Raw genomic sequence first — 26756 nt, forward strand, 5'->3', positions numbered from 1 at the left:
TTTATTTTTTTGTCACAAGTTAGCGGAAAGTGACACTTTGTGAAAAAAACCAATACAATTAGGGGCCCTAAACCGTGAGGAGTAGTCTGGAAATCAAATTCCGCAAAATGACCTGTGATATCCTAAAGGTCCTCATTGGACTTTGGGCCCCTTAGCACAGTTAGGGTGCAAAAAAGTGCCACACATGTGGTATCGCCGTACTCGGGAGAAGTAGTACAATGTGTTTTGGGGTGTATTTTTACACATACCCATGCTGGGTGGGAGAAATCTCTCTGTAAATGGACAATTGTGTGTAAAAAAAAATCAAAAAATTGTCATTTACAGAGATATTTCTCCCACCCAGCATGGGTATGTGTAAAAATACACCTCAAAACACATTCTCCTGAGTACGGCAATACCACATGTGTGGCACTTTTTTGCAGCCTAACTGCGCTAAGGGGTCCAAAGTCCAATGAGCACCTTTAGGCTTTACAGGGGTGCTTACAAATTTTTTTTTCACAATCAAGGGGGGGGGGGTGCATACAATTAGGCACCCCCCAAAATGCCAGGACAGTAAACACACCCCACAAATTACCCCATTTTGGAAAGTAGACACTTCAAGGTATTTAGAGAGGGGCATAGTGAGTCCGTGGCAGATTTCATTTTTTTTAGTCGCAAGTTAGAAGAAATGGAAACTTTTTTTTTGTCACAAAGTGTCATTTTCCGCTTACTTGTGACAAAAAATAATATCTTCTATGAACTCACTATGCCTCTCAGTGAATACTTTGGGATGTCTTCTTTCCAAAATGGGGTCATTTGGGGGTTATTTATACTATCCTGGAATTCTAGCCCCTCATGAAACATGACAGGGGGTCAGAAAAGTCATAGATGCTTGAAAATGGGAAAATTCACTTTTTGCACCATAGTTTGTAAACGCTATAACTTTTACCCAAACCAATAAATATACACTGAATGGGTTTTTTTTTAATCAAAAACATGTTTGTCCACATTTTTCGCGCTGCATGTATACAGAAATTTTACTTTATTTGAAAAATGTCAGCACAGAAAGTTAAAAAAATCACTTTTTTGCCAAAATTCATGTCTTTTTTGATGAATATAATAAAAAGTAAAAATTGCAGCAGCAATCAAATAGCACCAAAAGAAAGCTTTATTAGTGACAAGAAAAGGAGCCAAAATTCATTTAGGTGGTAGGTTGTATGAGCGAGCAATAAACCGTGAAAGCTGCAGTGGTCTGAATGGAAAAAAAGTGCCTGGGTTAAAGCCCACGGTCCTCAAGTGGTTAATTCAAAGCCCATTTTATGAAAATATTCTATATATAAAAAAAAAATGTTAAATTAGTTTTTGTATAATAATTTTTTTTTTTAATATCTTGGCTGTCTGTATGAGTACTTAGCATACTGTCTTCTGTCAACAGTGATATGCTTCTATTTATTGCCTGAGGAAGTGGGATATACCCGCGAAACGCTATGCACCTGGTTCGGAGTATGTAAATAAACTGATTTTTGCTTAAAACAGCAATTTCTGTGTCTGTTTTGGAGGGGTAAGTCCACCGCTACCTACTTCATTTTATCAATTTTAAAGAAATATTTTTTTTACCCTGTTGGCGCCTCTGTACTACTTTTGCATGTACAGATATTGACTGGGATGTAATTACTTAGCTGTGATGATAAAGAGGATGGACAATTGGGTGCAACATTCATACAAAGGATCAATGAAATAAAAATCTGGCACAAATGAAAAATAATAAGATTGACTCAATTGACCAATCACATATTTGTGTAACTTAACCCACATCAGGAATATAGCCAATAAGACAACTTGTTGGTTTGGATGGGGAATACATTTCTTTGTAATGAAATAACTATTTTTTGTGCCATGACAAAAGATGAATCAGACAATAAAAAAAAAACAATAAAATGAGATTTATTTTTATAAATTTTTTTAGAAAAGGACATCATTTGTCTATTTTTCATTTATTAGCTCTACATACCTGTCTAAATTCGGATGTAAATGAACCTAAATAGGCCACAATAGCAGCACTTAACAGCATATCTCCAACTATGTTCTGGTACGTATCTCCCAGCTGCGTGGCTATACTCCTCCACCGCTGTTTCTCTCCTCCAAGTCCGTTAATTAGTTTTTCTGCTCGGTCCAGCTTCAGCCTTCAATAATTAAGAAAATATATTGTAAATATGCCTCCTATTGCATTATGAGCAGTTCTATAGCAGCAAGGACATTTTATTCTGAATCCCATTATTGCACAAAGGTTGCTATCCAGCTGGTATTTTTATACAAGAGCTAGTTGACAGAATAATTTACAAAAAATGATTAGGTTAGTATTTTTAGACTTGGCATATACATATAGCTTCATTAGTGGCCTGATTCTGGCCCTTTGCTTAGACACAGTGAGATGTTTGTAACCAGTGGCGCAGCAATAGGGGATGCAGAGGCTGCACCTGTATTAGGACCCTTGGGTTGCAACCTCTAGGGGCCCTCCTTCATCCATCTTGTTAGCTTTTCATTGGTGCTATGCTGGTAATTAGTGCCTATATATGTGCATTGAATTGTAGTAATCCTTAAACGGTTTCCTTAATCTAAAACAACTCTCTGATACTGGTAGGTTTTGGGGCTCAACAGGGGCGTAGCTAGAAATGACTGGGCCCCATAGCAAAAAAAAAATTATGGGCGCCGCCCCCCCCCCCAACGACCTTTCAACCCCACGGACCTCCCACCCAAACATTTTGTGGGGAAATCTGATTTCCCCACAAAATGCAACCAGATTTTCGGCAGATTTACCAACAAAATGCAACCAGATTGTCGGCAGATTTCCACACAATATGCAACCAGATTGTCGGCAGATTTTCACACAATATGCAACCAGATTGTCGGCAGATTTACCAACAAAATGCAACCAGATTGTCGGCAGATTTCCACACAATATGCAACCAGATTGTCGGCAAATTTCCACACAATATGCAACCAGATTTTCGGCAGATTTACCAACAAAATGCAACCAGATTGTTGGCAGATTTCCCCACAAATTGCAATCAGATTGTCGCCAAATTTCCCCACAAAATGCAATCAGATTGTCGCCAAATATCCCCACAAAATACACTATATGTAGTTAGGTCTATAGTGGGCTAACATTAATTACCTGGAGGGAGGGTGGTTGGGCAGGCTGGTACACTATTTGCGGTGCAGGCGGCACTGCACTGGGTAGGCAGTTAGGTAGCTGGGTGGGAGGGTAGGCAGATAGGTAGACGGGTGGGCAGTTAGGTAGCCAGGTGTGAAATTAGCTAGGTAGAAGGGTGTGCAGTTAGGTAGCCAGGTGGGGAGTTAGGTAGCCGGGTGGCAGGGTGGGCAGTTAGGTAGCTGGGTGGCAGGGTGGGCAGGTAGGTAGCTGGGTGGGCAGTTAGGTAGCTGGGTGGGCAGTTAGGTAGCCAGGTGGGAGGGTGGGCAGTTAGGTAGTGGGCAGCTAGGTAGCCAGGTGGGAGAGTGGGCAGTTAGGTAGCCGGGTGGGAGGGTGGGCAAGGGTGGCCAATTAGGTAAATGGGTAGGAGGGTGGCCAATTAGGTAGCCGGGTGGGAGGGTGGCCAGTAAGGTAGTGGGCAGTTAGGTAGCCGGGTGGGAGAGTGGGCAGTTAGGTAGCCGGGTGGGAGGGTGGCCAGTTAGGTAGCCCGGTGGGAGGGTGGCCAGTTAGGTAGCGGGCAGTTAGATAGCCAGGTGGGAAGTTAGGTAGTGGGCAGTTAGGTAGCCGGGTGGGAGGGTGGTCAGTTAGGTAGTGGGCAGTTAGGTAGCCGGGGTGGGAGGGGAGGTAGCCGTGTAGTAAGTGGGGTAGGAGCCTGACTCCTATCCCCCCTGCCTCACCTGGGGTCCCCCCTCCTTCCATCAGTGGTGAGAGAGTGGCATATACAGGAAGCTCCGGCGCCGGCGGGGTAATCAGCCGCTAGAGGTTCACCTGCCTCCCGGGCTACGGTGTCTTCTCTGTATTGCTGCTCGCAACAAACCAGGAAGCGGTGCAGGCAGCAATACATAGGAGACAGCGTAGCCCAGAGGCAGCTGAACCTCTAGCGGCTGATTACCCCCGCTGGAGCTTTCTATGCCGCACTCTCGCCACTGATTAAAGGAGGGGGGACCCCAGGTGAGGCAGGCAGGTGGGCGGAGGGGGGATCCCAGGTGAGGCAGGCAGGCAGGTGGGCGGGGGGGCGCCAAGGTGAGGGAGGGGGGCCCCGCCCGACCGGACAGCCGGCAAAAAGAAAAAAAACAAAAAAAAAACAAAAACAAAAGTCCTCTTAGGCAGCTGCGGGCCCCCTGTGACGTAGCGCTGCCGCGGGGCCCCATAGCTAAGCTATGGCTGCTATCCCCAATGCCTCATGTAAAACTCACACTTGGGCTCCAAGCTCCTTTGTTGCATTACTGTTTGTAACTGTTGTAGATGCTCGAAACTAAACCGTTTACCTCTGCAATCTATCTTTCTATTTCTACATTCATCATAGTCACTTCTTGCTTCAGTGTAAATTATGATGTTAAAGCGGACCTGAACTCAGAACGTCCTCTCTGCTCTAAAAGATACGCAACAGCATAATAACCTTTAAAGAAAAACATTTCTTTGTTACAGCTGATACAAATCCTAACATAAATCTGTAGTGTTTCTACTTTGTAATTTCATGGAAGCAGACATATTGTTAACAGCCTGTGCTTTTAAATGAGCTTATCTGCCACCTCTGCCATGGCAGTCATGTGCCATAGGGTAGAGTTCAAATTATACTTGTGATTAGTCACAGGTGAGGGGGAATTAAACAGGCTACACTCTCTAAATACATACAGGGTGCATTTCTCTAGGTTTCCTTCTGTCCTGTGCAAGAGTTTAAGAACATTTTTGCTCATCACTTAGAATTTGCCTACTGTTCCTGCACTTTTGCACCATGAATAATACTAGCTTCTGCAACATTAAATGATTATGTGGTTATCTACTTAAAAAAAAAGACATGTCCATCAAGTTTAAGCTCTTATGTAGGAGAACAGAGGTGCCAAAAGGATAAAAGGAAGCTAAATGAGCTTAAAAACCAAATTCTTGGTAAATAGAGGAGGTAGTGGTGGACTTACCTCCTCCAAGTAGACACACAACGACTGTAGTAAAGACAGTCAATATATTTTATTTATAAACTCCAAATATGCAACGCGTTTTGCAGGTTTGATCCCTCTTCATCAGGCAATAACAACGGAGCAATAGCATATGTGGTCAGTAGAAGAGTCAGGCACCTCTGAGTTTAAGCTCTTGAGCTTGATTGCATCTCATTCCAGCGGAAAATAAAAGTCGCAAGGGCAAAAACCCCTCAGGCACCCCATGACCATCAAGGCACTAGACTATTAAGCTATAAATTCAGGGGGCTTGATGCACAAAAGAGTGCTAACTTAGTTAGAACGCCTAAAAGCCCCTTAGCACACCGAAAGCCCTTTAGGATGCGCAAAGTTTCGCACACTAAGTTAGCACACGCAAAGTTTAGCGCTGCACGGTGTGCGTGAAACGTCGCATCGGGTGTGATCAAACCGTCGCATTGGGTCTGATCGCACCCAGTGCGACGCTCCGTGTGCACCGTTAAACTTTGCACGCGATCATTAAAAGCTTTTAGGCGTGCTAACTGAGTTAGCACCCTTTTGTGAATCGAGCCCAGGAACTGGATCACTCCCTAAGACTTTGTGAGTCTTTGTGATCCCTGACTGGATGAAGCTTTCAGAGGATTATTCTCTCAGTCGTTGAGAGAAGGTAACAATTCACCAGTGGAAAGTCTCTGCAATTGAGAATAAATATTACTTGAGTTTAGGATTAATCACACAGTTCCCAATACACTGCTAGGGTACTCCAAGTGATTGCTTGGTATACAATATTATGGTAAAGCACTTTATGATAGGCAACAGCTGCATAAAACAGAATGATGGAAATTATGATATCAGATCTTTTCAAATGACTTGTGCTTTGACAATGCAGGAGACATGTACTAATCCAGAGCCATTGTGGCAACACTTAAGTTGATCAAAGTTCTTATAAGGTTTGCATTAGATTTACTTGACATCAGAGTGCAATCCAAACCTGTAAACAATCACCATGTATACATAAATGAAAGAGAGACTGGGCAAAATACTAAACACTAGGTAAATATCTTTTTGACAGTGATTCAGTGGACAGTGGAAGAAGAAAAAAAGAGAGGGCGCTCTGATTATGAAATATTGTAACTTGTAAATGTGTTGAGACGTCACTGGCACGCTAGCAACAGGTTGTCAGCCTGCTTTCGTGGTCCTTTGGGGACTAAGATCGCTACAGGCCACAGCGACCACACCAGACACCACTCTTGATGTTTGGGCGTAGCCCTAGATATGCTTTTAAAGCGGATCCGAGATGAAAAACTAAATATAACAAGCAACTTGTCTATATATCTTATCTAAAGTTTAGATAGTTTACACAGCAAATCTGGCTGCATACAGCTTCAATAGTTTACGATTTATACCTGTGATACAATGAGAGCGGCCATGCTCTGTTTGTCATCATTACACAGGTAATCTGCAACTGCATCTCGACCCCTCAACCTGTAAAAAATTCACTCTGCCTTCCCCTCTGCCTCTGAAATCTCTGGCTAGTAACCTCTTCCTCCTCCTGCCCAGACTGAGCTCCCATAAGCTACATGAGTCTGAGTACCTTGGCGTTTTGCAGAAGCTGTGGGCAAGGCTTGTTTAGTTTATAGGGAATTAGAGTATTAAAACAAAAAAAAAGTGTCCCACTGTCTACAGGTCCAGTGTTGAATGGTGCTGAAGTGTATTCAGGTGAGGTCAAAATGATGTTCTGATTTACTAACTGTAACTGGAAACCTTTTATTATGAATAAGAAAAATGTTTTATCCAGTTTCCCTTTAAGGCTCCATAAAATACTGGTTGTGTGATTAGACTTCTCTTGCCCACAATTAACTTTTACGGCACAGTCCAGTTTTTAATTTGTGACATTGACATGAATTGCTGCTTCATCATTGGCATAGAAACAGCAAGTTCTAGATCTAAAAAAGAATGGTGATGAATAATCAGATTGTGGGTAACTGGGAGACATAAAAGGTAATTATCTTTTTTGTTTTAATTTACATAAACATGTTATAGTTTCATTGCTATATCCAGAAGAGGGAGAACCCTGAGAGCAGCTTTTGTGCTGTTTTACAGAATTACTGTATGTCTTGCATCTGCAAATCATTAGGGCTTTATAGGATGCTGCAGTGAAAGAATGATAAGCAATTTTTACAGGTCAAATACTTACATTACATTCAATATTATCAGCTATCTATACAAAAAATTGCAGAAAAGATGAAAGGCAATAAATCACCAAGATCTGAAACTCTGAATCAAAGTAAGAGTTCTTTGATTGGGAATGCATTTCTGTTATGATTTTCTCTTCACTCCAATATTAACCATCTGAATACATTTTAGCATTTTTATCAGCTAAATCAGGTAACTGCACCCTGATGCTTTCTTTTGTAAAATGTGCTGTGTTCTTCCTCTGACCTACATTTTTATTACTATATAATTACTAAACTTCTGTGTTCTGTACTGCAATTAGTGGCATTGAACAGGAGTTATTTTGTTACATGGAAATTACAAAATGCAGTTTCAACACCACATATTGGTGAATACTAGGATTATATGCATTGATTGACTTTCTAAACATTAAAGCCAAACTCTAGGAATTGTGCTAAATATATAAAGGCACCTCACACCCTTTAAGGCCTCTTTAACGGCGGGACATTAAAGTCGCATGTTACAAAAAATTATAACACAGACTAACGCACAGCAATACAAAGTCTGTGCGACATTCACAGTGCACACGTTGCGTTGTGTGTAACGTGTAGCAATATTTAGAAAGTACCGCATGCTGTGCGTTTAGCAATACATTTGCTGCGTTATGTGTGTTGCACATGCTCAGTAATTTATTTTTTTTCAAATGTAACGCATGCGCCGTTTTCGTTCCATCAGTATGCAACGAAAACAGCGCACCAAGAGACACATAATGCAGTGCAAAATAACGTCCAATTTCATAAACTTCATGCGCTGCGTTAGGGGCACGTTGTGCGACTTTAACGTTGCATCAAAAGCAACGTCCCACTGTGAAAGAGGCCTAATGGAGCATTCATTTCTTATATTAAATATAACCGTGCGTGCACTACTTAATCAAGTATACTGACACGTGAATGCAGTGGCTTCCTTCCTGTGTTGTGGACTGACAGAAAAGTTCTGGCAACCTGGCAGTCTAGGATATACTCCCTTTCATTGTCAGTTGTGGGAAAATTGGCTTCAGGCAGTGATGGTAGAGAGTAGTGTTGGGCGAACAGTGTTCGCCACTGTTCGGGTTCTGCAGAACATCACCCTGTTCGGGTGATGTTCGAGTTCGGCCGAACACCTAATGGTGTTCGGCCAAACCGTTCGGCCACATGGCCGAACTAAGAGCGCATGGCCGAACGTTCCCCGAACGTTCGGCTAGCGCTGTGATTGGCCGAACGGGTCACGTGGTTCGGACCCGAACGCGCTCTGATTGGCCGAACTGTCACGTGGTTCGGGTAAAAAAATACCCGAACCACGTCATATCTCCGCCATTTGTCTGTGGGTTTAGCTTTGGGTAGGCAGGCAGGGTAGTTCGCGCTCCAGCCACGCTAGCCAGGGTCCCCCCTGTCATTGTGTCGCTGCTGGGAATAGTAGTACACCGCTCGCTCAGCATTCTGTTTACTGCCACTCTGTGTACCTCGCTCAGCCACACTATATAGCATTCTGTTTACTGTTCTGTGTCTGCTGGGAATAGTAGTACACCGCTCGCTCAGCCACACTATATAGCATTCTGTTTACTGCCACTCTGTGTACCTCGCTCAGCCACATTATATAGCATTCTGTTTACTGTTCTGTGTCTGCTGGGAATAGTAGTACACCGCTTGCTCAGCCACACTATATAGCATTCTGTTTACTGTTCTGTGTCTGCTGGGAATAGTGGTACACCGCTCGCTCAGCCACACTATATAGCATTCTGTTTACTGTTCTGTGTCTGCTGGGAATAGTAGTACACCGCTCACCCGCCACTGTATAGCATTGTGCTCTGTGTCGCTGCTGGGAATAGTGGTACACCGCTCACCCGTCACTGTATAGCATTGTGCTCTGTGTCGCTGCTGGGAATAGTGGTACTGTATAGCATTTCTGTACTGCCACTGTACTGCTGCCAGTCAGCGTGTACTGTAAGGATAAGTGAAATGAGGAAGAAATCCGGTGAAAGAGGGAGGGGCAAGGGAAGAGGTGTTTCCCCTGACGGTTCACGTACAGGCCACAGGGGAGCACCCAAGAAAACCCACTCAATACTGCCCATGTTGTCCAGGACAACAACCCTCACAAATCCAAAAGAACAGGACCAGATAATTACTTGGATGACCTCTCAAGCGTCCAGCAGTGGGTTAAGCAGCACCAGCACATCACGCACGAGGTCCGAGTCCTCAGCCAGTTACAAGGAGCCAGTTAGCACAAAGCTGACACAACCGGCAGCGACACCACGCACACAACTGCCAGATAACCAGTCCGATGAATTACCTCAGGAAACAATGGGGGATTCGCAGGAGCTATTCCCAGCCCAACAAACTTCCACCTTTCAAAGGTCAATGGAGGAACAGCCAGAAATGTTGTGCCTGGATTCACAACCGTTAACTGTGGGAAATGCACCGCGCACTGAAATACAAGGCGAGTCCGAGGAGGACTCGGAAACCCAAATCCCAGAGCAAGTTGGGCAGGAGGGGTTGCAATTGCAGGAGGTCGGCCGACAAGATCTGGAAGACGACGTTGGGAGTGTGCTGCGCAGAGGTTGTTGTGGGGAGCTCTACTCCACGGCGGCGGCCCCCCACAATGACATATGACGAGTTTGAGGAGATGGAAGAGGAGGGTATGGACAATGTGGACAGAGACCCAGATTTTGTTTGTGAACGAGAACATCGCCGTCGTAGCAGCAGCACAGATGAGTCTGTTGAAGAACCCACTGCTGCACGAGTTCGCCTTGTGCCACAAGGTAGGCGGCGCGCAATTTCAGGCACCACAAGCGTGGAAGTTCAAGTGAGAGGCAAAAGAGGAGCAAACAGAAATCGCCAGCAAGGAGGCAGGTGCTCCAAAGTCTGGGCTTTCTTTGAAGACTGCACTGAGGATGTTACCATGGCGATTTGCAAGGTGTGCAAGACCCGCCTGAGCAGGGGGAAAAGTATTAACAACCTCTCCACCACCAGCATGAGCCGTCACATGCTATCCAAACATCCCACTCTGTGGGCAAACGCGTCAGGACAGGGTACCAGCAACAACACTGCCTCCCTTGGGTTCACCAGACTCACCACCAGACCCGCCTCAGCAGCAGCAGTAGCCCAGCCATTGCGTGGTTCACAACATTCACAAACATCAGACGACGCTGACACTGTCACTTTCCGGAGTAGTGCTCTTGAGGTCTCCCAGTGTTCATCAAACACAACAACCAACAGCCCTTCCGTGTGCAGCGCTACGGTTCAGTTGTCTGTGTCGGAGATGTTTGAGCGCAAGAGGAAATTGCCAGCAAATGACCCCCGGGCCGTGGCAGTAACAGCCAGCATAGCCAAGCTTCTGGCCTGCGAAATGCTGCCATATCGAGTGGTGGAGACAAACAGCTTCAAGGGCATGATGTCAGTGGCCATCCCACGTTACGTGGTTCCCAGCCGCTACCACTTTGCGCGCTCTGCAGTGCCTGAGTTGCATGAGCACGTGGTCAGCAAAATAACCCGAAGCTTGAAGAATGCCGTTGCCTGCAAGGTTCACCTCACCACTGACACCTGGACGAGTGCGTTCGGCCAGGGTCGATACATCTCCCTTACCGCGCACTGGGTGAACCTTGTGGAGCCTGGCAGCGATTCCTCACCTGCTATGGCGCGGGTGTTGCCCACGCCGCAAACAGCTGCACCGCCGTCCCTCCCACTGGATAACAACAGCAGCAGCTACCTCTCTGACTCCTTCTCCTCCAACGCATCTCAAAGCTGTACCTCATCCGGAACCGCTAACCCAGCAGCAGTAGGATCGTGGAAGCAGTGCAGCACAGCTGTTGGCATGCGTCAGCAAGCGTTGCTGAAGCTGATCTGCCTTGGGGATAAGCAGCACACAGGGGAGGAAATTTGGAGGGGAATAAAGGAACAGACGGATTTGTGGCTGGCACCGCTGGACCTGAAACCGGGCATGGTTGTGTGTGATAATGGGAGTAATCTCATTCGCGCTTTAAGGTTGGCTAAGCTGACACATATCCCTTGCCTGGCGCACGTGATGAACCTAGTAGTTCAGCGGTTCCTGAGGACATACCCAGGCGTGCCCGATCTTCTGTTGAAGGTGCGTCGAGTGGCCAAACATTGTAGAAATTCCAGTACTGCTTCGGGGGCACTCGCCAAGATGCAGGAGCGCTTCAATCTCCCCCACCATCGCTTGCTGTGTGATGTCCCTACGCGCTGAAATTCTACGCTGCACATGCTAGCCCGCTTTTGCGAGCAGAAGAGTGCAGTGGTCCAGTACATGACGGCGCAGTACCGAGGCGCATCCGGCCAGCTGCCAAGCTTCTGTGGATCCGATTGGGCCAACATGTTGGACCTCTGCCAAGTCCTCCAAAATTTTGAGCAATCCACGTTGCTTGTGAGCAGTGACAACTCTTCAGTCAGCATTACCATACCACTGCTGTGTTTACTGAAGAGGTCGATGTTAAAAATCAAGGAAACAGCTGTCATGATGCAACTGGGGGAATCTGAAGGAGAAAACGATCAGCGTGATGGTACCAACATCAGGCCATCCGCCTCAGGGAACGCTGGCCCCAGCAGCTATGACGAAGAAGAGGAGGAGGAACAGCTGGAGTTGGAGCAGGAATTTCATGCCACCACTGACGAGGGCCAGAGCGGTGCACGTTGAACTTCCACAATTCAACGCGAATGGTCAGCAGAAGCAGACCAGGAGGAAGGTGACGACTATGATGCATCACAACAACTATCACAACGCTCACAAGAGGATGATGAGGATTCTGGTAGGACTCTGGCACACATGGCTCAATTCATGCTAGACTGCATTGAACGTGACCCACGCATTGTGCGCATTCTGGACAACACCAATTACTGGGTTTATACCCTTCTGGATCCACGGTACAAACACAATGTTCCAAAACTGCTTGAAGAAAGAGTCAGACAGGTCAAAATAGAAGAATACCAGCAGGCCCTTGTGGAGACTTTAGAGAGGAGATTGACATCCTCCCCCTCCTCTAGCCAGTTGTACGCAGACAGACTGACTTCCGCAAACCCAGGACGACCAGGAGGGCAGCAAACAACGCAAGCCGCAGCTAGTACCCAAAAGGGAATGGTATCGGCAGTGTCCTTGGAGTGGGAAAATTTTCTGACACCCATGCAGCAGCAGCCCACTGAACAGCAAGCGTGCAGATCCACCTCCAACACCGATCGCCTGGAGAAGATGGTCAAGGACTACATGTCAGATGACGTAGCTGTGTCGAACAATCCATCTGCACCCTTCAACTATTGGGTATCGAAGCTAGACACCTGGCACGAACTGGCAATGTACGCAATAGAGGTGCTGGCTTGCCCGGCAGCCAGCGTTATGTTGGAACGCTGTTTCAGTGCTGCCGGAGGCATCGTCACAGATCGGCGTATCCACCTCTCCACAGAAAATGCAGACCGTCTGACTCAAATTAAAATGAATCAATCCTGGATTGGAAATGACTACGCAACACTCCAGGACCCCAACCAAGTAACATGACCAATGAACATCTGTGATGGGTTAGCGTTTCCGGTCCCTGTTTATTGAACCTCTGATCTGTATTACATTTATGACTGCATGGCGGCAAAAAGCATTGCTGCTATATCCGCACGCTTCTTGCCCTCATGCAAGGCCTGGGTTGTTGTGTCTTACAAAGCGTGGCCTTCTCCTCCTGCGCCTCCTTCTGTTCCATCACGTCTGCTGCTGCTGGGTTAGCGTTGCCGCGTGGTCCCTGTTTATTGAACCACTTATCTTTATTACATTTATGACTGCATGGCGGTACAAAGCATGCTATCCGCACGCTTCTTGCCCTCATGCAAGGCCTGGGTTGTTGTGTCTCACAAAGCGTGGCCTTCTTCTCCTGCGCCTCCTCCTGTTCCATCACGTCTGCTGCTGCTGGGTTAGCGTTGCCGCGTGGTCCCTGTTTATTGAACCACTTATCTTTATTACATTTATGACTGCATGGCGGTACAAAGCATGCTATCCGCACGCTTCTTGCCCTCATGCAAGGCCTGGGTTGTTGTGTCTCACAAAGCGTGGCCTTCTCCTCCTGCGCCTCCTCCTGTTCCATCACGTCTGCTGCTGCTGGGTTAGCGTTGCCGCGTGGTCCCTGTTTATTGAACCACTTATCTTTATTACATTTATGACTGCATGGCGGTACAAAGCATGCTATCCGCACGCTTCTTGCCCTCATGCAAGGCCTGGGTTGTTGTGTCTCACAAAGCGTGGCCTTCTCCTCCTGCGCCTCCTCCTGTTCCATCACGTGTGCTGCTGCTGGGTAGCGTTACCGGTCCCTTTTCCTGGAACCTCTTATATGTATTACATTTATGACTGCATGCCGACAAAAAACATGTTACCTGTGCAAAGAAAACAGACATTTCCCGCATTTAAAAGACCGTTTTCCCTTTGAAACTTTAAAATCGATTTTCTCAAAAACTATAAGCTCTTTTTGCTAAATTTTTTTTCCTCTTGTACCCACTCCCAAGGTGCACATACCCTGTAAATTTGGGGTATGTAGCATGTAAGGAGGCTTTACAAACCACAAAAGTTCGGGTCCCCATTGACTTCCATTATGTTCGGAGTTCGGGTCGAACACCCGAACATCGCGGCCATGTTCGGCAGAGTTGGGCCGAACCTCCGATTTTCGGTTCGCGAACCGGGTTCGCGAACTTTCGCGAAAGGTTCGGTTCGCGTTAAAGTTCGCGAACCGCAATAGACTTCAATGGGGATGCGAACTTTGAAAAAAAAAATTAATTATGCTGGCCACAAAAGTGATGGAAAAGATGTTTCAAGGGGTCTAACACCTGGAGGGGGGGATGGCGGAGTGGGATACATGCCAAAAGTCCCCGGGAAAAATCTGGATTTGACGCAAAGCAGCGTTTTAAGGGCAGAAATCACATTGAATGTTAAATGACAGGCCTAAAGTGCTTTCAAACATCTTGCATGTGTATACATCAATCAGGTAGTGTAATTAAGGTACTGCTTCACACTGACGCACCAAACTCATCGTGTAACGCACCGCAAACAGCTGTTTGTGTAGTGACGGCCGTGCTGGACTGGTGCGCACCATGGCGAGAGTGCAGGTTTTGGTGGCTTTACAGCCCATATGGTCAGTCACCTGGCTGATGTAGCTGAATGACAGAACAGTGACTGTCCAGCTGATCAAATTTGGTCTGACCACAATGAGGCAACGACCTTATTATCGTGGGTGTGCCCCCCGAGACACTCATCTAGGCGCCGGTCATTGCTCCATTGTGATACGCAAGCCCCTTCACCACGGCAAGGTAATGATCACGAAGGGGAATGGGCGCATGTTCATGCCTTTTCTTTTGTTGTTGCAGCTGCCCGCAGTGCAGCCAGAAAAATTAGGCAGTCATGTACACGCACCCGAAAAATTATTACAGCGGCCGCTGCTAGCAGCGGCCTAAAAAATTCAGCAATCCGCCTGGAGTCCCGGACCCTGTTGGTGGTGGCGGAGAAGGTAGTGAAGCGGCCTGCAGGCAGACATGCTGTGTGGAGGGACTGGGAGCGACTTAGTCTTCTTGGGGCAGGCCAGGCAGCCAGTCACACGGCGTGCAGGCAGAGATGCTGTATGTGCGGGGACTGACTTAGTCTTGGGGCGGGCAGCAGCCCTCCGGGATCCATGCCTCATTCATTTTTATAAAGGTGAGGTACTTAACACTTTTGTGACTTAGGCGACTTCTCTTCTCTGTGACAATGCCTCCAGCTGCGCTGAAGGTCCTTTCTGAGAGGACGCTTGCGGCAGGGCAGGAGAGAAGTTGGATGGCAAATTGGGACAGCTCTGGCCACAGGTCAAGCCTGCGCACCCAGTAGTTCAAGGGTTCCTCATCGCTGTTCACAGCAGTGTCTACATCCACACTTAAGGCCAGGTAGTCGGCTACCTGCCGTTCCAGGCGTTGGTGGAGGGTGGATCCGGAAGGGCTACGGCGAGGCGTTGGACTAAAGAACGTCCGCATGTCCGACATCACCATGAGATCGCTGGAGCGTCCTGTCTTTGACTGCGTGGACACGGGAGGAGGATTAGTGGCAGTGGTACCTTGCTGGCGTTGTGCCGTCACATCACCCTTAAAGGCATTGTAAAGCATAGTTGACAGCTGGTTCTGCATGTGCTGCATCCTTTCCACCTTCCGGTGAGTTGGTAACAGGTCCGCCACTTTGTGCCTGTACCGAGGGTCTAGTAGTGTGGCCACCCAGTACAGCTCATTCCCCTTGAGGTTTTTTATACGGGGGTCCCTCAACAGGCAGGACAGCATAAAAGACGACATCTGCACAAAGTCGGATCCAGTACCCTCCATCTCCTCTTGCTCTTCCTCAGTGACGTCAGGTAAGTCAACCTCCTCCCCCCAGCCGCGAACAATACCACGGGAAGGTTGCGCAGCACAAGCCCCCTGCGACGCCTGCTGCGGTTGTTCTCCTGCCGCTGTCCCCTCCTCCTCCTCCTCCTCCCCCAAAGAAACACCTTGCTCATCATCCTCTGAGTCTGACTCATCTTCTGCACATGACCTCTCTTCTTCCTCCTCCTCCCCCCTCTGTGCTGCCGCAGGTGTTGAGGAAACAGCTGGGTCTGATGAAAATTGGTCCCATGCCTGTTCCTGCCGTAACGGTTCCTGGTCACGCTCATTCGCAGCTTCATCCGCCACTCTACGCACAGCACGCTCCAAGAAGTACGCGTAGGGAATTAAGTCGCTGATGGTGCCCTCACTGCGGCTCACCAGGTTGGTCACCTCCTCAAACGGCCGCATGAGCCTGCATGCATTTTTCATCATTGTCCAGTTGTCGGGCCAGAACATCCCCATCTTCCCAGACTGTTTCGTTCTACTCCAGTTGTAGAGGTACTGGGTGACGGCTTTCTTCTGTTCTAGCAGGCGGGAGAACATGAGGAGGGTCGAGTTCCAGCGAGTGGGGCTATCGCAAATGAGGCGTCTCACCGGCATGTTGTTTTTACGCTGAATTTCTGCAAATCGTGCCATGGCTGTGTAAGAGCGCCTCAAATGCCCACAGAACTTCCTGGCCTGCTTCAGGACATCCGCTAAGCCAGGGTACTTTGCCACAAATCTTTGAACCACCAGATTCATGACATGTGCCATGCAGGGTATGTGTGTCAGCTTCCCCATATGCAAAGCGGCAAGCAGATTGCTGCCGTTGTCGCACACCACGTTGCCTATCTCCAGGTGGTGCGGGGTCAGCCACTCATCCACCTGTTTCTTAAGAGCAGCCAGGAGAGCTGCTCCAGTGTGACTCTCCGCTTTGAGACAAGCCATGTCTAAGATGGCGTGACACCGTCGTACCTGGCATGCAGCATAGGCCCTGCGGAGCTGGGGCTGTGTAGCTGGAGAGGAGAACTGCCACTCAGCCAAGGAGGAGGAGGAGGACAGCGAAGAGCATGTAGCAGGAGGAGAGGAGGTGGCAGGAGGCCTGCCTGCAAGCCGTGGAGGTGTCACAATTTGGTCCGCCGCTTTCTGCTTGCCATCGTTCACCACCAGGTTCACCCAATGGGCTGTGTAGGTAATGTAGCGGCCCTGCCCGTGCTTGGCAGACCAGGCATCCGTGGTCAGGTGTACCCTTGACCCAACGCTCTTCGCAAGAGATGACACCACTTGCCTCTCAACTTCACGGTGCAGTTGGGGTATGGCCTTTCTGGAAAAATAAGTGCGGCCTGGCATCTTCCACTGCGGTGTTCCGATGGCCACAAATTTACGGAAGGCCTCAGAGTCCACCAGCCGGTATGGTAACAGCTGGCGAGCTAACAGTTCCGCCACGCCAGCTGTCAGACGCCGGGCAAGGGGGTGACTGGCCAAAAGTGGCTTCTTCCGCTCAAACATTTCCTTCACGGACACCTGACTGCTGCTGTGGGCAGAGGAGCAGGAACCGCTCAAGGGCAGAGGCGGAGTGGAGGAGGGTGCCTGTGAAGGTGCAAGGGAGAGAGCGGCATAAGCAGATGATGCACCTGAAGGAGGAAGAGGAGAAGGAGGGTGACTTTGCTTTTGTGTGCTGCTGCTGCTTTTGCTCAGGTGGCCATCCCATTGCTGTTTGTGCCTTTTCTGCAGGTGCCTTCGTAAGGCACTTGTCCCTACGTGAGTGTTGGCCTTTCCACGGCTCAATTTTTGTTGGCAGAGCGAACAGATGGCTTTGGTCCGATCTGAGGCACACACATTAAAAAATTTCCACACCGCTGAGCCACCCTGGGATGTGGGCACCTCAGCAGCTGATGCTGAAGGGCAAGTTGGCTGGCTGTACATAGGTGGCGAATCTGGCGATACATGGTGCCGGACTCTGCCACCAGCTGTTTCTGACGAAGAGCTGCCCCAGCTTCTTTCAGCAACTTCTATCCTCCTACTACTCTCTGACTCCCCCTCTGAACTGTCCCCCTCTTCATCTCCTCTATTGGGAACATACAGAGGATCCCTATCATCGTCATCATCGTAATCATCCTGCCCAGCTTCGCTTGCCTCAGAAAAATCCAAATGTGTAGGTCCTTCATCCTCCTTACACGTTACATCCATAGTGTTGTCGCGTAACGCAGACATATGAGCTGGTGAAAATTCATCTGGCTGTAACAATGGCTGTGCATCAGTGATTTCACCACCACTAAATAATTCTTGCGAAGTGTCAAATGCAGCGGAAGTGGTGCTAGTAGTAGCGCTGGTGGCTGAGCAAGATGAGGTGTTCTGTGTCGCTAAATACTCAACCACGTCCTGACAATCTTGGGAGGTGATGGGACGTGCCTTCTTCCGAGCACTGTACTGTGGGCCAGGTCCACACGAAATTACATTTACACGACCTCGCGCAGACCTGCCGGGTGGCCTTCCTCTGCCTCTGCCACTACCTCTTCCTCTTCCTCTACCTGTTTTGTCCATATCGGGTATGCACGGAGTGGTATATCACACTGCGTGCACTCACGTAGGTAGGTGGGTTCACTTAACTGCACAGGTATGCGCACTGATGCGGTGGGTTCACTGAACAGTACAGGTATACAGTGGCGGGTTCACTGAACACAACAGGTATGCAGTGGCGTGTTCACTAAACAGGTATACAGTGGCAGGTCCACTGAACAGAACAGGTATACAGTGGCAGGTCCACTGAACAGAACAGGTATACAGTGGCGGGTCCACTGAACAGAACAGGTATACAGTGGCGGGTTCACAGAACAGGTATGCAGTGGCAGGTTCACTGAACACAACAGGTATGCAGTGGCGTGTTCACTAAACAGGTATACAGTGGCAGGTCCACTGAACAGAACAGGTATACAGTGGCGGGTTCACAGAACAGGTATACAGTGGCGGGTCCACTGAACAGAACAGGTATACAGTGGCGGGTTCACAGAACAGGTATGCAGTGGCAGGTTCACTGAACACAACAGGTATGCAGTGGCGTGTTCACTAAACAGGTATACAGTGGCAGGTCCACTGAACAGAACAGGTATACAGTGGCGGGTTCACAGAACAGGTATACAGTGGCGGGTCCACTGAACAGAACAGGTATACAGTGGCGGGTTCACAGAACAGGTATACAGTGGCGGGTCCACTGAACAGAACAGGTATACAGTGGCGGGTTCACAGAACAGGTATACAGTGGCGGGTCCACTGAACAGAACAGGTATACAGTGGCGGGTTCACAGAACAGGTATACAGTGGCAGGATCACTGAACAGGTATGCAGTGGCAGGATCACAGTACAGGTATGCAGTGGGCTGAGGGCTCACTGAACAGAACAGGTATGCTGTGGCAGGATCACTGAACAGCTATGCAGTGGCAGGATCACAGTACAGGTATGCAGTGGGCTGAGGGCTCACTGAACAGAACAGGTATGCTGTGGCAGGATCACTGAACAGGTATGCAGTGGCAGGATCACAGTACAGGTATGCAGTGGGCTGGGGGCTCACTGAACAGAACAGGTATGCTGTGGCAGGATCACTGAACAGGTATGCAGTGGCAGGATCACAGTACAGGTATGCAGTGGGCTGAGGGCTCACTGAACAGAACAGGTATGCTGTGGCAGGATCACTGAACAGGTATGCAGTGGCAGTATCACAGTACAGGTATGCAGTGGGCTGAGGGCTCACTGAACAGAACAGGTATGCTGTGGCAGGATCACTGAACAGGTATGCAGTGGCAGGATCACAGTACAGGTATGCAGTGGGCTGAGGGCTCACTGAACAGAACAGGTATGCTGTGGCAGGATCACTGAACAGCTATGCAGTGGCAGGATCACAGTACAGGTATGCAGTGGGCTGAGGGCTCACTGAACAGAACAGGTATGCTGTGGCAGGATCACTGAACAGGTATGCAGTGGCAGGATCACAGTACAGGTATGCAGTGGGCTGAGGGCTCACTGAACAGAACAGGTATGCTGTGGCAGGATCACTGAACAGGTATGCAGTGGCAGGATCACAGTACAGGTATGCAGTGGGCTGGGGGCTCACTGAACAGAACAGGTATGCTGTGGCAGGATCACTGAACAGCTATGCAGTGGCAGGATCACAGTACAGGTATGCAGTGGGCTGAGGGCTCACTGAACAGAACAGGTATGCTGTGGCAGGATCACTGAACAGGTATGCAGTGGCAGGATCACAGTACAGGTATGCAGTGGGCTGAGGGCTCACTGAACAGAACAGGTATGCTGTGGCAGGATCACTGAACAGCTATGCAGTGGCAGGATCACAGTACAGGTATGCAGTGGGCTGAGGGCTCACTGAACAGAACAGGTATGCTGTGGCAGGATCACTGAACAGCTATGCAGTGGCAGGATCACAGTACAGGTATGCAGTGGGCTGAGGGCTCACTGAACAGAACAGGTATGCAGCAAGGAAGAAGTTAAGCCTAACTAATCTTTCCCTGAGAGACAGTCTGCAGCAGCTCGCCCTACTCTGACTAATGCAGGCACACGAGTGGCCGTAATGGCCGCCGCTGCCTGCCTTATATAAGGGGGGGTGGGGCTCCAGGGGCTAGTGTAGCCTAATTGGCTACACTGGGCCTGCTGACTGTGATGTAGAGGGTCAAAGTTGACCCTCAGGTGCATTATGGGGCGAACCGAACTTCTTCCGCAAAAGGTTCGCGTGCGGTACCCGCACGCGAACCACCTAAGTTCGCGCGAACCCCGTTCGCCGGCGAACCGTTCGGCCCAACTCTAATGTTCGGCCTGTTCGGCCCGAACCCGAACATCTAGATGTTCGCCCAACACTAGTAGAGAGACAATGGCCTCAATTCACTAAGCTTATCTCCTCTCTTTATAACGTTTCTGAGCGGTTTCTAGTGTTATCACCATGGTGATAAGGCTTGTAGCAAACTTAACTCTTCTGTCTTTAAGTTAAGGAGAGATCTCTAAAGTTAACATTTCAATTCTTAAGGTGCGTACACACGCACTACTGTAATGAACAATGGGTCCATCAGACCCTCCCGCTGGGCGGGCGTTCTGCCAACATTAGAGCGTGTTTACAGTTCAGAAACAGCCTTATCAGTCTGCCAACAGACTGTACACACACTTTACTGTCGGCAGAACTCGTGCCCAGCGGGAGGGTCTGACGGAACCATTGTTCGTTACAGTAGTGTGTGTTTGTACGTATCTTAAAAATAACTACATAATTCTAAAGTTAAAGACAGGCTGTTAATTAACTGTATGTGAAAATAACTACAGAGCAGGTGACTTAAGGACAGAAATGATAAGCGAGCTTTCTCACTGTGAAAACTTATCTTCACACCTGAATAAGGCAAGCTTCTTTATTGAATTAACACTGAAAATACCATCAATGTGTGGTGGTAAGTTTTCTCTAGTCTTATTATCTCATGATCTCATTATCAGCATGATCTTAGTGAATTGAGGCCAATGGCCCATATGCAATTCACCTTTTCTCCTTGGTAAAATGTTCACACCTTGTCATAAAATGCTTTTTAACCTCTTGAGGACCACACAGGCTCCCCCCCCTCCCCCCAGTGACCAGGCAACCTTTTACAATTTAGCACTCTGCAGCTTTAACAGTTTATTGCAGGGTCATGCAACTTACCATGCAAATTAATCTTGTCTCCTGTTCTTCCCACCAACAAAGCTTTCTGTTGGTGGGATCTGATTGCTGCTGTAATTTTTTTTTGTAAATTAATTTTAACAGTCATTTTTTTTAATTAAAAAAGCATTTTTTCCCCTCTCCCTCCCTTCCCCTAATTTGGCCCTGGCTGTGATCCATACTTAACAGTTTAGATTGCGAGCTGATCAGAGGGACAGCTTAGTCACAGGGCTGTCACCTGTACAGCGCTGCGATCTATACAACTGTAATTCGACAGTTTTTTTTTTAACAGGCTGCCAACTCCAATCGCACCTGGCAGGCTGATCACAGAGTTCCGTGTCTCGGCAGTGAACGAACGCGCATGTGCGTGTGCGGTCCCTGTTAATCTCTGCCCCCAGGACTTGACGCTAATCAGTGTTAGGCAGTCCTGGGACCGCCCATTGGCATGAGGTGGTCGTAGAGTGGTTAAACCACCAGCAAGCAAGAAAATACTCAAAATAATTTTGATAGTACTTTTTCATCAATTTTTGGGTACTTTTTAAATGGTAAAAAGTTATTTTAACTACTTGCCAACTGCTCCATGCCAATTGGCGTGAGCAATGCGGCAGCCCCAGGGCCGCTCCACGCCGATTGGCATGAACAGCCTTTTATGGGGCTAGTTCAGTCTCCCAGCGGCGATCGCCACTCAGAGACTGTTAGATGGCGAAACCGCCGTCTAATAACCTTGTACAGCGCTGCAATCAGGGCCGGCCCGCTCATGAGGCTGGGTGAAACATTTGCCTCAGGCGGCAAACTTCTAGGGGCGGCACCCGAGCCGGAGGGGTAGCGGGCAGGTCGGAGGTATTGGGCCTAGCGGTGGGGAGGGGGGTCGGACCCCCCCCCCCTCCCTTGCCTGGGTCCCCCGATCTGCGCTCCCCTCCAGCTGTAATTAGGAAGCAGCCGCTTGCAGATCGTAAGAGGCAACGGGCGGGGAGGACTCACCTTTTCCGCGTTCCAGCGAGCGCTCCACTGACGTCACTTCCTGCATCGCCGCCCACTATATTGTAAGTGTACGGCGATGCAGGAAGTGACGTCAGTGGAGCGCACGATGGAACGTGGATAAGGTGAGTCCTCCCCGCCCGTGCCTCTTACGATCTGCAAGCGGCTGCTTCCTAATTACAGCTGGAGGATTCATTTCAAGGTATACCGTCAATCTATAATTACTGTTATAGAGGGTTTAGACCCCGCTATGCCGGATTAATATGATAGCAACGCTTTAAAGGCTGGTCCTTTATTGAGTTAGCAATCATGAAAAAGGCAAAAACCGCTCAGGTTTTTGACAGGGAGCGCAGATCGGGGGACCCAGGCGAGGGAGGGGGGGTCCGACCCCTCTCCCCACCACTAGGCCCAATACCCCCGACCTGCCCGCCACCCTTCCGGCTCGGCGGCCAGCCCCCCCGCACCCACGGACAGGCGGGGGGCGGCAGCAATTTTCTCCTAAATTTGCCTCAGGCGGCAAAAAGTCTAGGTCCGGCCCTGGCTGCAATCTGCAGCAGCGCTGTATTGGGGACAGCCGTGTGACACTGCTGTCCACTCCAGAGTGTCGACGGTGATCCGCTATCATAGGCTGAAGCCTGTGACAGCCGATCACAGTGATTGGCCAGCGGGGGGAGGGTGGGAGGGTTTCGGAAAAAATAAAATAAAAAGTAAAGAAATTTATTTAAAAATAAATAAAATAAATATTTGTAAAAAAAATAAAAAATACACTGTGGGGGGGATCAGACCCCACCAACAGGAAGCTCTGTTGGTGGGGGGAAAAGGGGGGGGTTACTTAAAGCTGCAGTGGCCAAACTAACAAAAAAAGGCCTGGTCACTAGGGGGGTTTAACACCACGGTCCTCAAGAGGTTAAAGAGAATTGAATCCTTGGAGATAACTCAGGAGAAAAAGTTAATTGCATATGAGCCTATGCAATGTATATTTTTTAATGCTTTCATTTTGGCTATTTTTTATTTGGTGTTTTATTTTGGTAGTTATAGGGCCAGGGTCTTATTGATTAAATAATATTGCATGCAACAGTAACGGACTCTGCAAGGGCTGTATATTGAAGGTTTCCCTATAAGCCATGTAACATAGCCCCTCCTCATGACTGTTCACATTTCCCCCTCCACTCCCAGAAATTTGGAGTCCTGCATATGTCATTTTGGTGCCCTTCGCTGCTTTAATCTCTGTCCAGAGTCCAAAATAATACCACCAGATTCCACCCCCCCCCCCCCCCCCATTGTCTTCAATGATGTTTCAGAATCTATTAGAATGAGAAAGAAAGGCATATTGGAGCAACACTAGTAGTGATCTTCTACCATGCTGAGGTATTTATAAACCAAAGCTACATCTGAAAATAATGCCCTGTATTGCAACACTATCAAATGACTTTGTGTTTTGAGTTTGTTAATTTACTTACTTTGTCATATTGATATTTTCCTCTAGGACCCTCTTCTCAGCCAGTTTCTGAGACAGTTGATCCTGTAGGCCTTTGAGCTTGGTCGTCACCTCTCTAAGTTCCTCTCTTTTAATTTTCAGATTCTTCATGTGAATCTTCAGATCAGCCTCAGCAGCCTGCAGCCTTTCACGCTTTGGCGCCACAATCTATAGGGAAATAGATGAAAACAGAGGTTATGTAAATGTTCTTAAAAAAATAAAATAGAACTCATGAATGACTATCATGGTTTTAAAAACTCTCACTAGTCTCTACTCTGCTTAGGAACTTCTCTAGTTGCCTATAAGATTCTAGACAGCACATATGCCATTTCAGAAAGAATAATTAATTAAACTAAGTCATGTCACCATTAAAAGCTGTATGAATATCACATCTAGGGTAAATGAGTGGACCTCATTGGAACGATTCTAACCTGTCAGCTCAATGGTCCAGTAGAGTAGTTCAGAGATGCTTTTGCTGGGTGTTCCATGTATATTTAATATTTCTGACAGAGAGGAATGGACCTTGACATAATGCATCTTTGAATGTTCTTCTTGGATTTCTCAGTGGTCCATTGATCTGACCAATGGAAATCTTCATCTATTAATTCTTATTAATTTGCACATTCTCTCATCGTCAGTGCTTAGTATTTAGGCTATATACTAGCTTAATGCTATTGACACCATTTTGAACAGTATTGTAGCTATTTAAAGTGGAACCAAATTAAAACTACAAGATTTCATAAATAAAATCTATTTTCTAACTTATAATAATAAATAGCAGCCTTGTTTCAGCTGCATGATGACAAATATAAAATATTTTACATTTATTGGAGGAACCCCTCCCTTCCTTTCATATTGCTGGGACAGAATCCGTCAAACTGGTGGAGATAAAAAATAAAAACAAAACACAGGCTGCTATTGATGATGTCACAGGGGAGGTGATCCAACTTGTGTGAGATTTCACATAGATGACGCCCCTGTGAGGAAGGGTAGCTGATGGCAAACACACCCATGATCTAAAACCTCCTACTAAGCTCAGAAGTAATGGCTGCCACCTGTATAACCCTAGTTATGAAAAGAGAAGGGTGAAAAGCATGCACAGAAATGCTCATAGGCTTGAAGGAGTGTTTATTTATCTTTGTATGTGTCAGAGTGGTGCAAGTAAATATTTTGAATTAAAAAAATGTTTGGTTTGGGTCCGCATTAAAGGAAACCTGTAACTTAAAAAAAGGTACTGTAGATACCCACACACAGGGAAACCTCTGCATGGTCCAGAGGCTTCCTGAACCATTATGAGCCCACTGTTGCTGTGCAGGATGGCTCTGAACATATCCAACAAGAGCTTGTCAGACATGTTCTTGTGGACCTGCTCCCCTCCGTTAATGAGTGTGTTAGTACTGCACATGTGTGAGGTTTTTTTTTATAAGTCATAGGTTTGCTTTAATAGCCAAATGCCAACAAAAAGATTAAGCACCCTACTGATGATATTCTCCATTTTACACAATACACGGATTCACAGGCATGGTGGCATAGCTGGCACTCTTGACTTGCACTCTCCGGTTCGAATCCCAGCCAGGAAACTATCTGCACAGAGTTTGTATGTTCTTCCTGTGTCTATGTGGGTTTCCTCCAGGCACTCTGGTTTCCACCCACATCCCAAAAACACAAGTTAATTGGCTTCCCCCTAAATTGGCCCTAGACTTCGATACATACACTACACAATGCATACATAGACATAAGACTATGGTAGAGATTAAATTGTAAACCCCTCTGTGGGACAGTAGGGTGACAAGATAATATACTTTGTAAAATGCTGCGGAAGATGTTGGCGCCCTATAAATACTAAATAATAATGATAATAATGACCACTTGACTAGCTGGAAATTCATTGACCATTAAACAGTAAGAGATGGAAAGAGAACTGGATATTACACCAAAGAACCATATTGGTGTGGGACCTGGATCTTGTATCTTCAGCAATGTAATGATTTAATAGTGCCTATTTGAATATTGTAGTGCTGTGAAATTTAAAATATACTGATACTATACCTCTTAAAAATCATATTCTTACAGGAAATTGGGTGGGGAAAAATGGGAAATCTGTATTATACAGCATTATACAGCATAATCTAAGTTACCAATAACTTTGAAGCAACCAGAAAGAGAACATTCTGGCAGGAGCTACAAAGCTATCTTTAGAGTATAGTTAAGTTTGTCTTCATTTTTTTATAAATTATAATACTGTATTTTATCATTAATACATAATGTATGGGTATGGTATGAGGTCTAGTACAGCTATAGTAAGACCTGATTTAATAGTAACCTTTAAGCAAAAAGAAACTACATTTATCTGGCATGTACCAATCCCCGTAGGGATCAGTGATGTATAACTAAAACTCTCCTGTACTATGCTTGCTGTGCATGTCAGTATAGCACAGAGAGGCTGATAGTGTAGGTCAAGAGAGTATTACAATGTTAATTTAAAGATATGCAGTGACAGAGTTGGAGAGCTGTTGGGCAAATTGCTTCTTTAGCTGTATAGTATATATTTATGTATTGGTACACTCACCTGATATTAGCTATTATCTATTTACTCAACCTATGTCCCAGATCCTGTGTGACTTTAGGGTAAAAACTGAGTTCAGTATGTTAAATCCAACATGGCAGATTGCTTAGTTCCTCAAAAAGTAATTGGCTGGGGTAATGACCTGATATGCCCATTAGCATTTTGCTAGTCACACAGTCCTTCCAAAATGGGTTATTTGCAAATTCCTTTAGGGCATGACTTATAACGTGTGTGTGTTTTGGTTATGTCAAGCTTTCTTATACAACATAGCATCAACAATAACTCAAATTATAGGTATCCTATGGCCAATAATAACTGAAAATACAATAATGAAATCATAGACCTAACCAAAGGTGGCAAAAGAAGGTCTGCTTGGAAAAACAATTCACTGTCCCACTTAAAATA

The 26756-nt window shown here is 47.2% G+C and overlaps 1 protein-coding gene across 1 annotated transcript in view; it reads right to left on the bottom strand.

The window, feature by feature from the left end:
• Window positions 1–26756, bottom strand: part of LOC137562326 (dynein axonemal heavy chain 3-like) — a 1996682-nt gene that overhangs the window by 307300 nt on the left and 1662626 nt on the right. Inside the window, exons 59-60 of the mRNA XM_068273663.1 lie at window positions 23769–23953; window positions 1991–2162 (exon numbers count right to left, since the gene is read on the bottom strand). Coding sequence (XP_068129764.1) covers window positions 1991–2162; window positions 23769–23953 — 357 coding nt within the window. The remainder of the gene's footprint in view (window positions 1–1990; window positions 2163–23768; window positions 23954–26756) is intronic.

The sequence above is a fragment of the Hyperolius riggenbachi genome, chromosome 3 (genome assembly GCF_040937935.1).
Source record: "Hyperolius riggenbachi isolate aHypRig1 chromosome 3, aHypRig1.pri, whole genome shotgun sequence".
NCBI classification, from domain to species: Eukaryota; Metazoa; Chordata; class Amphibia; order Anura; family Hyperoliidae; genus Hyperolius; species Hyperolius riggenbachi.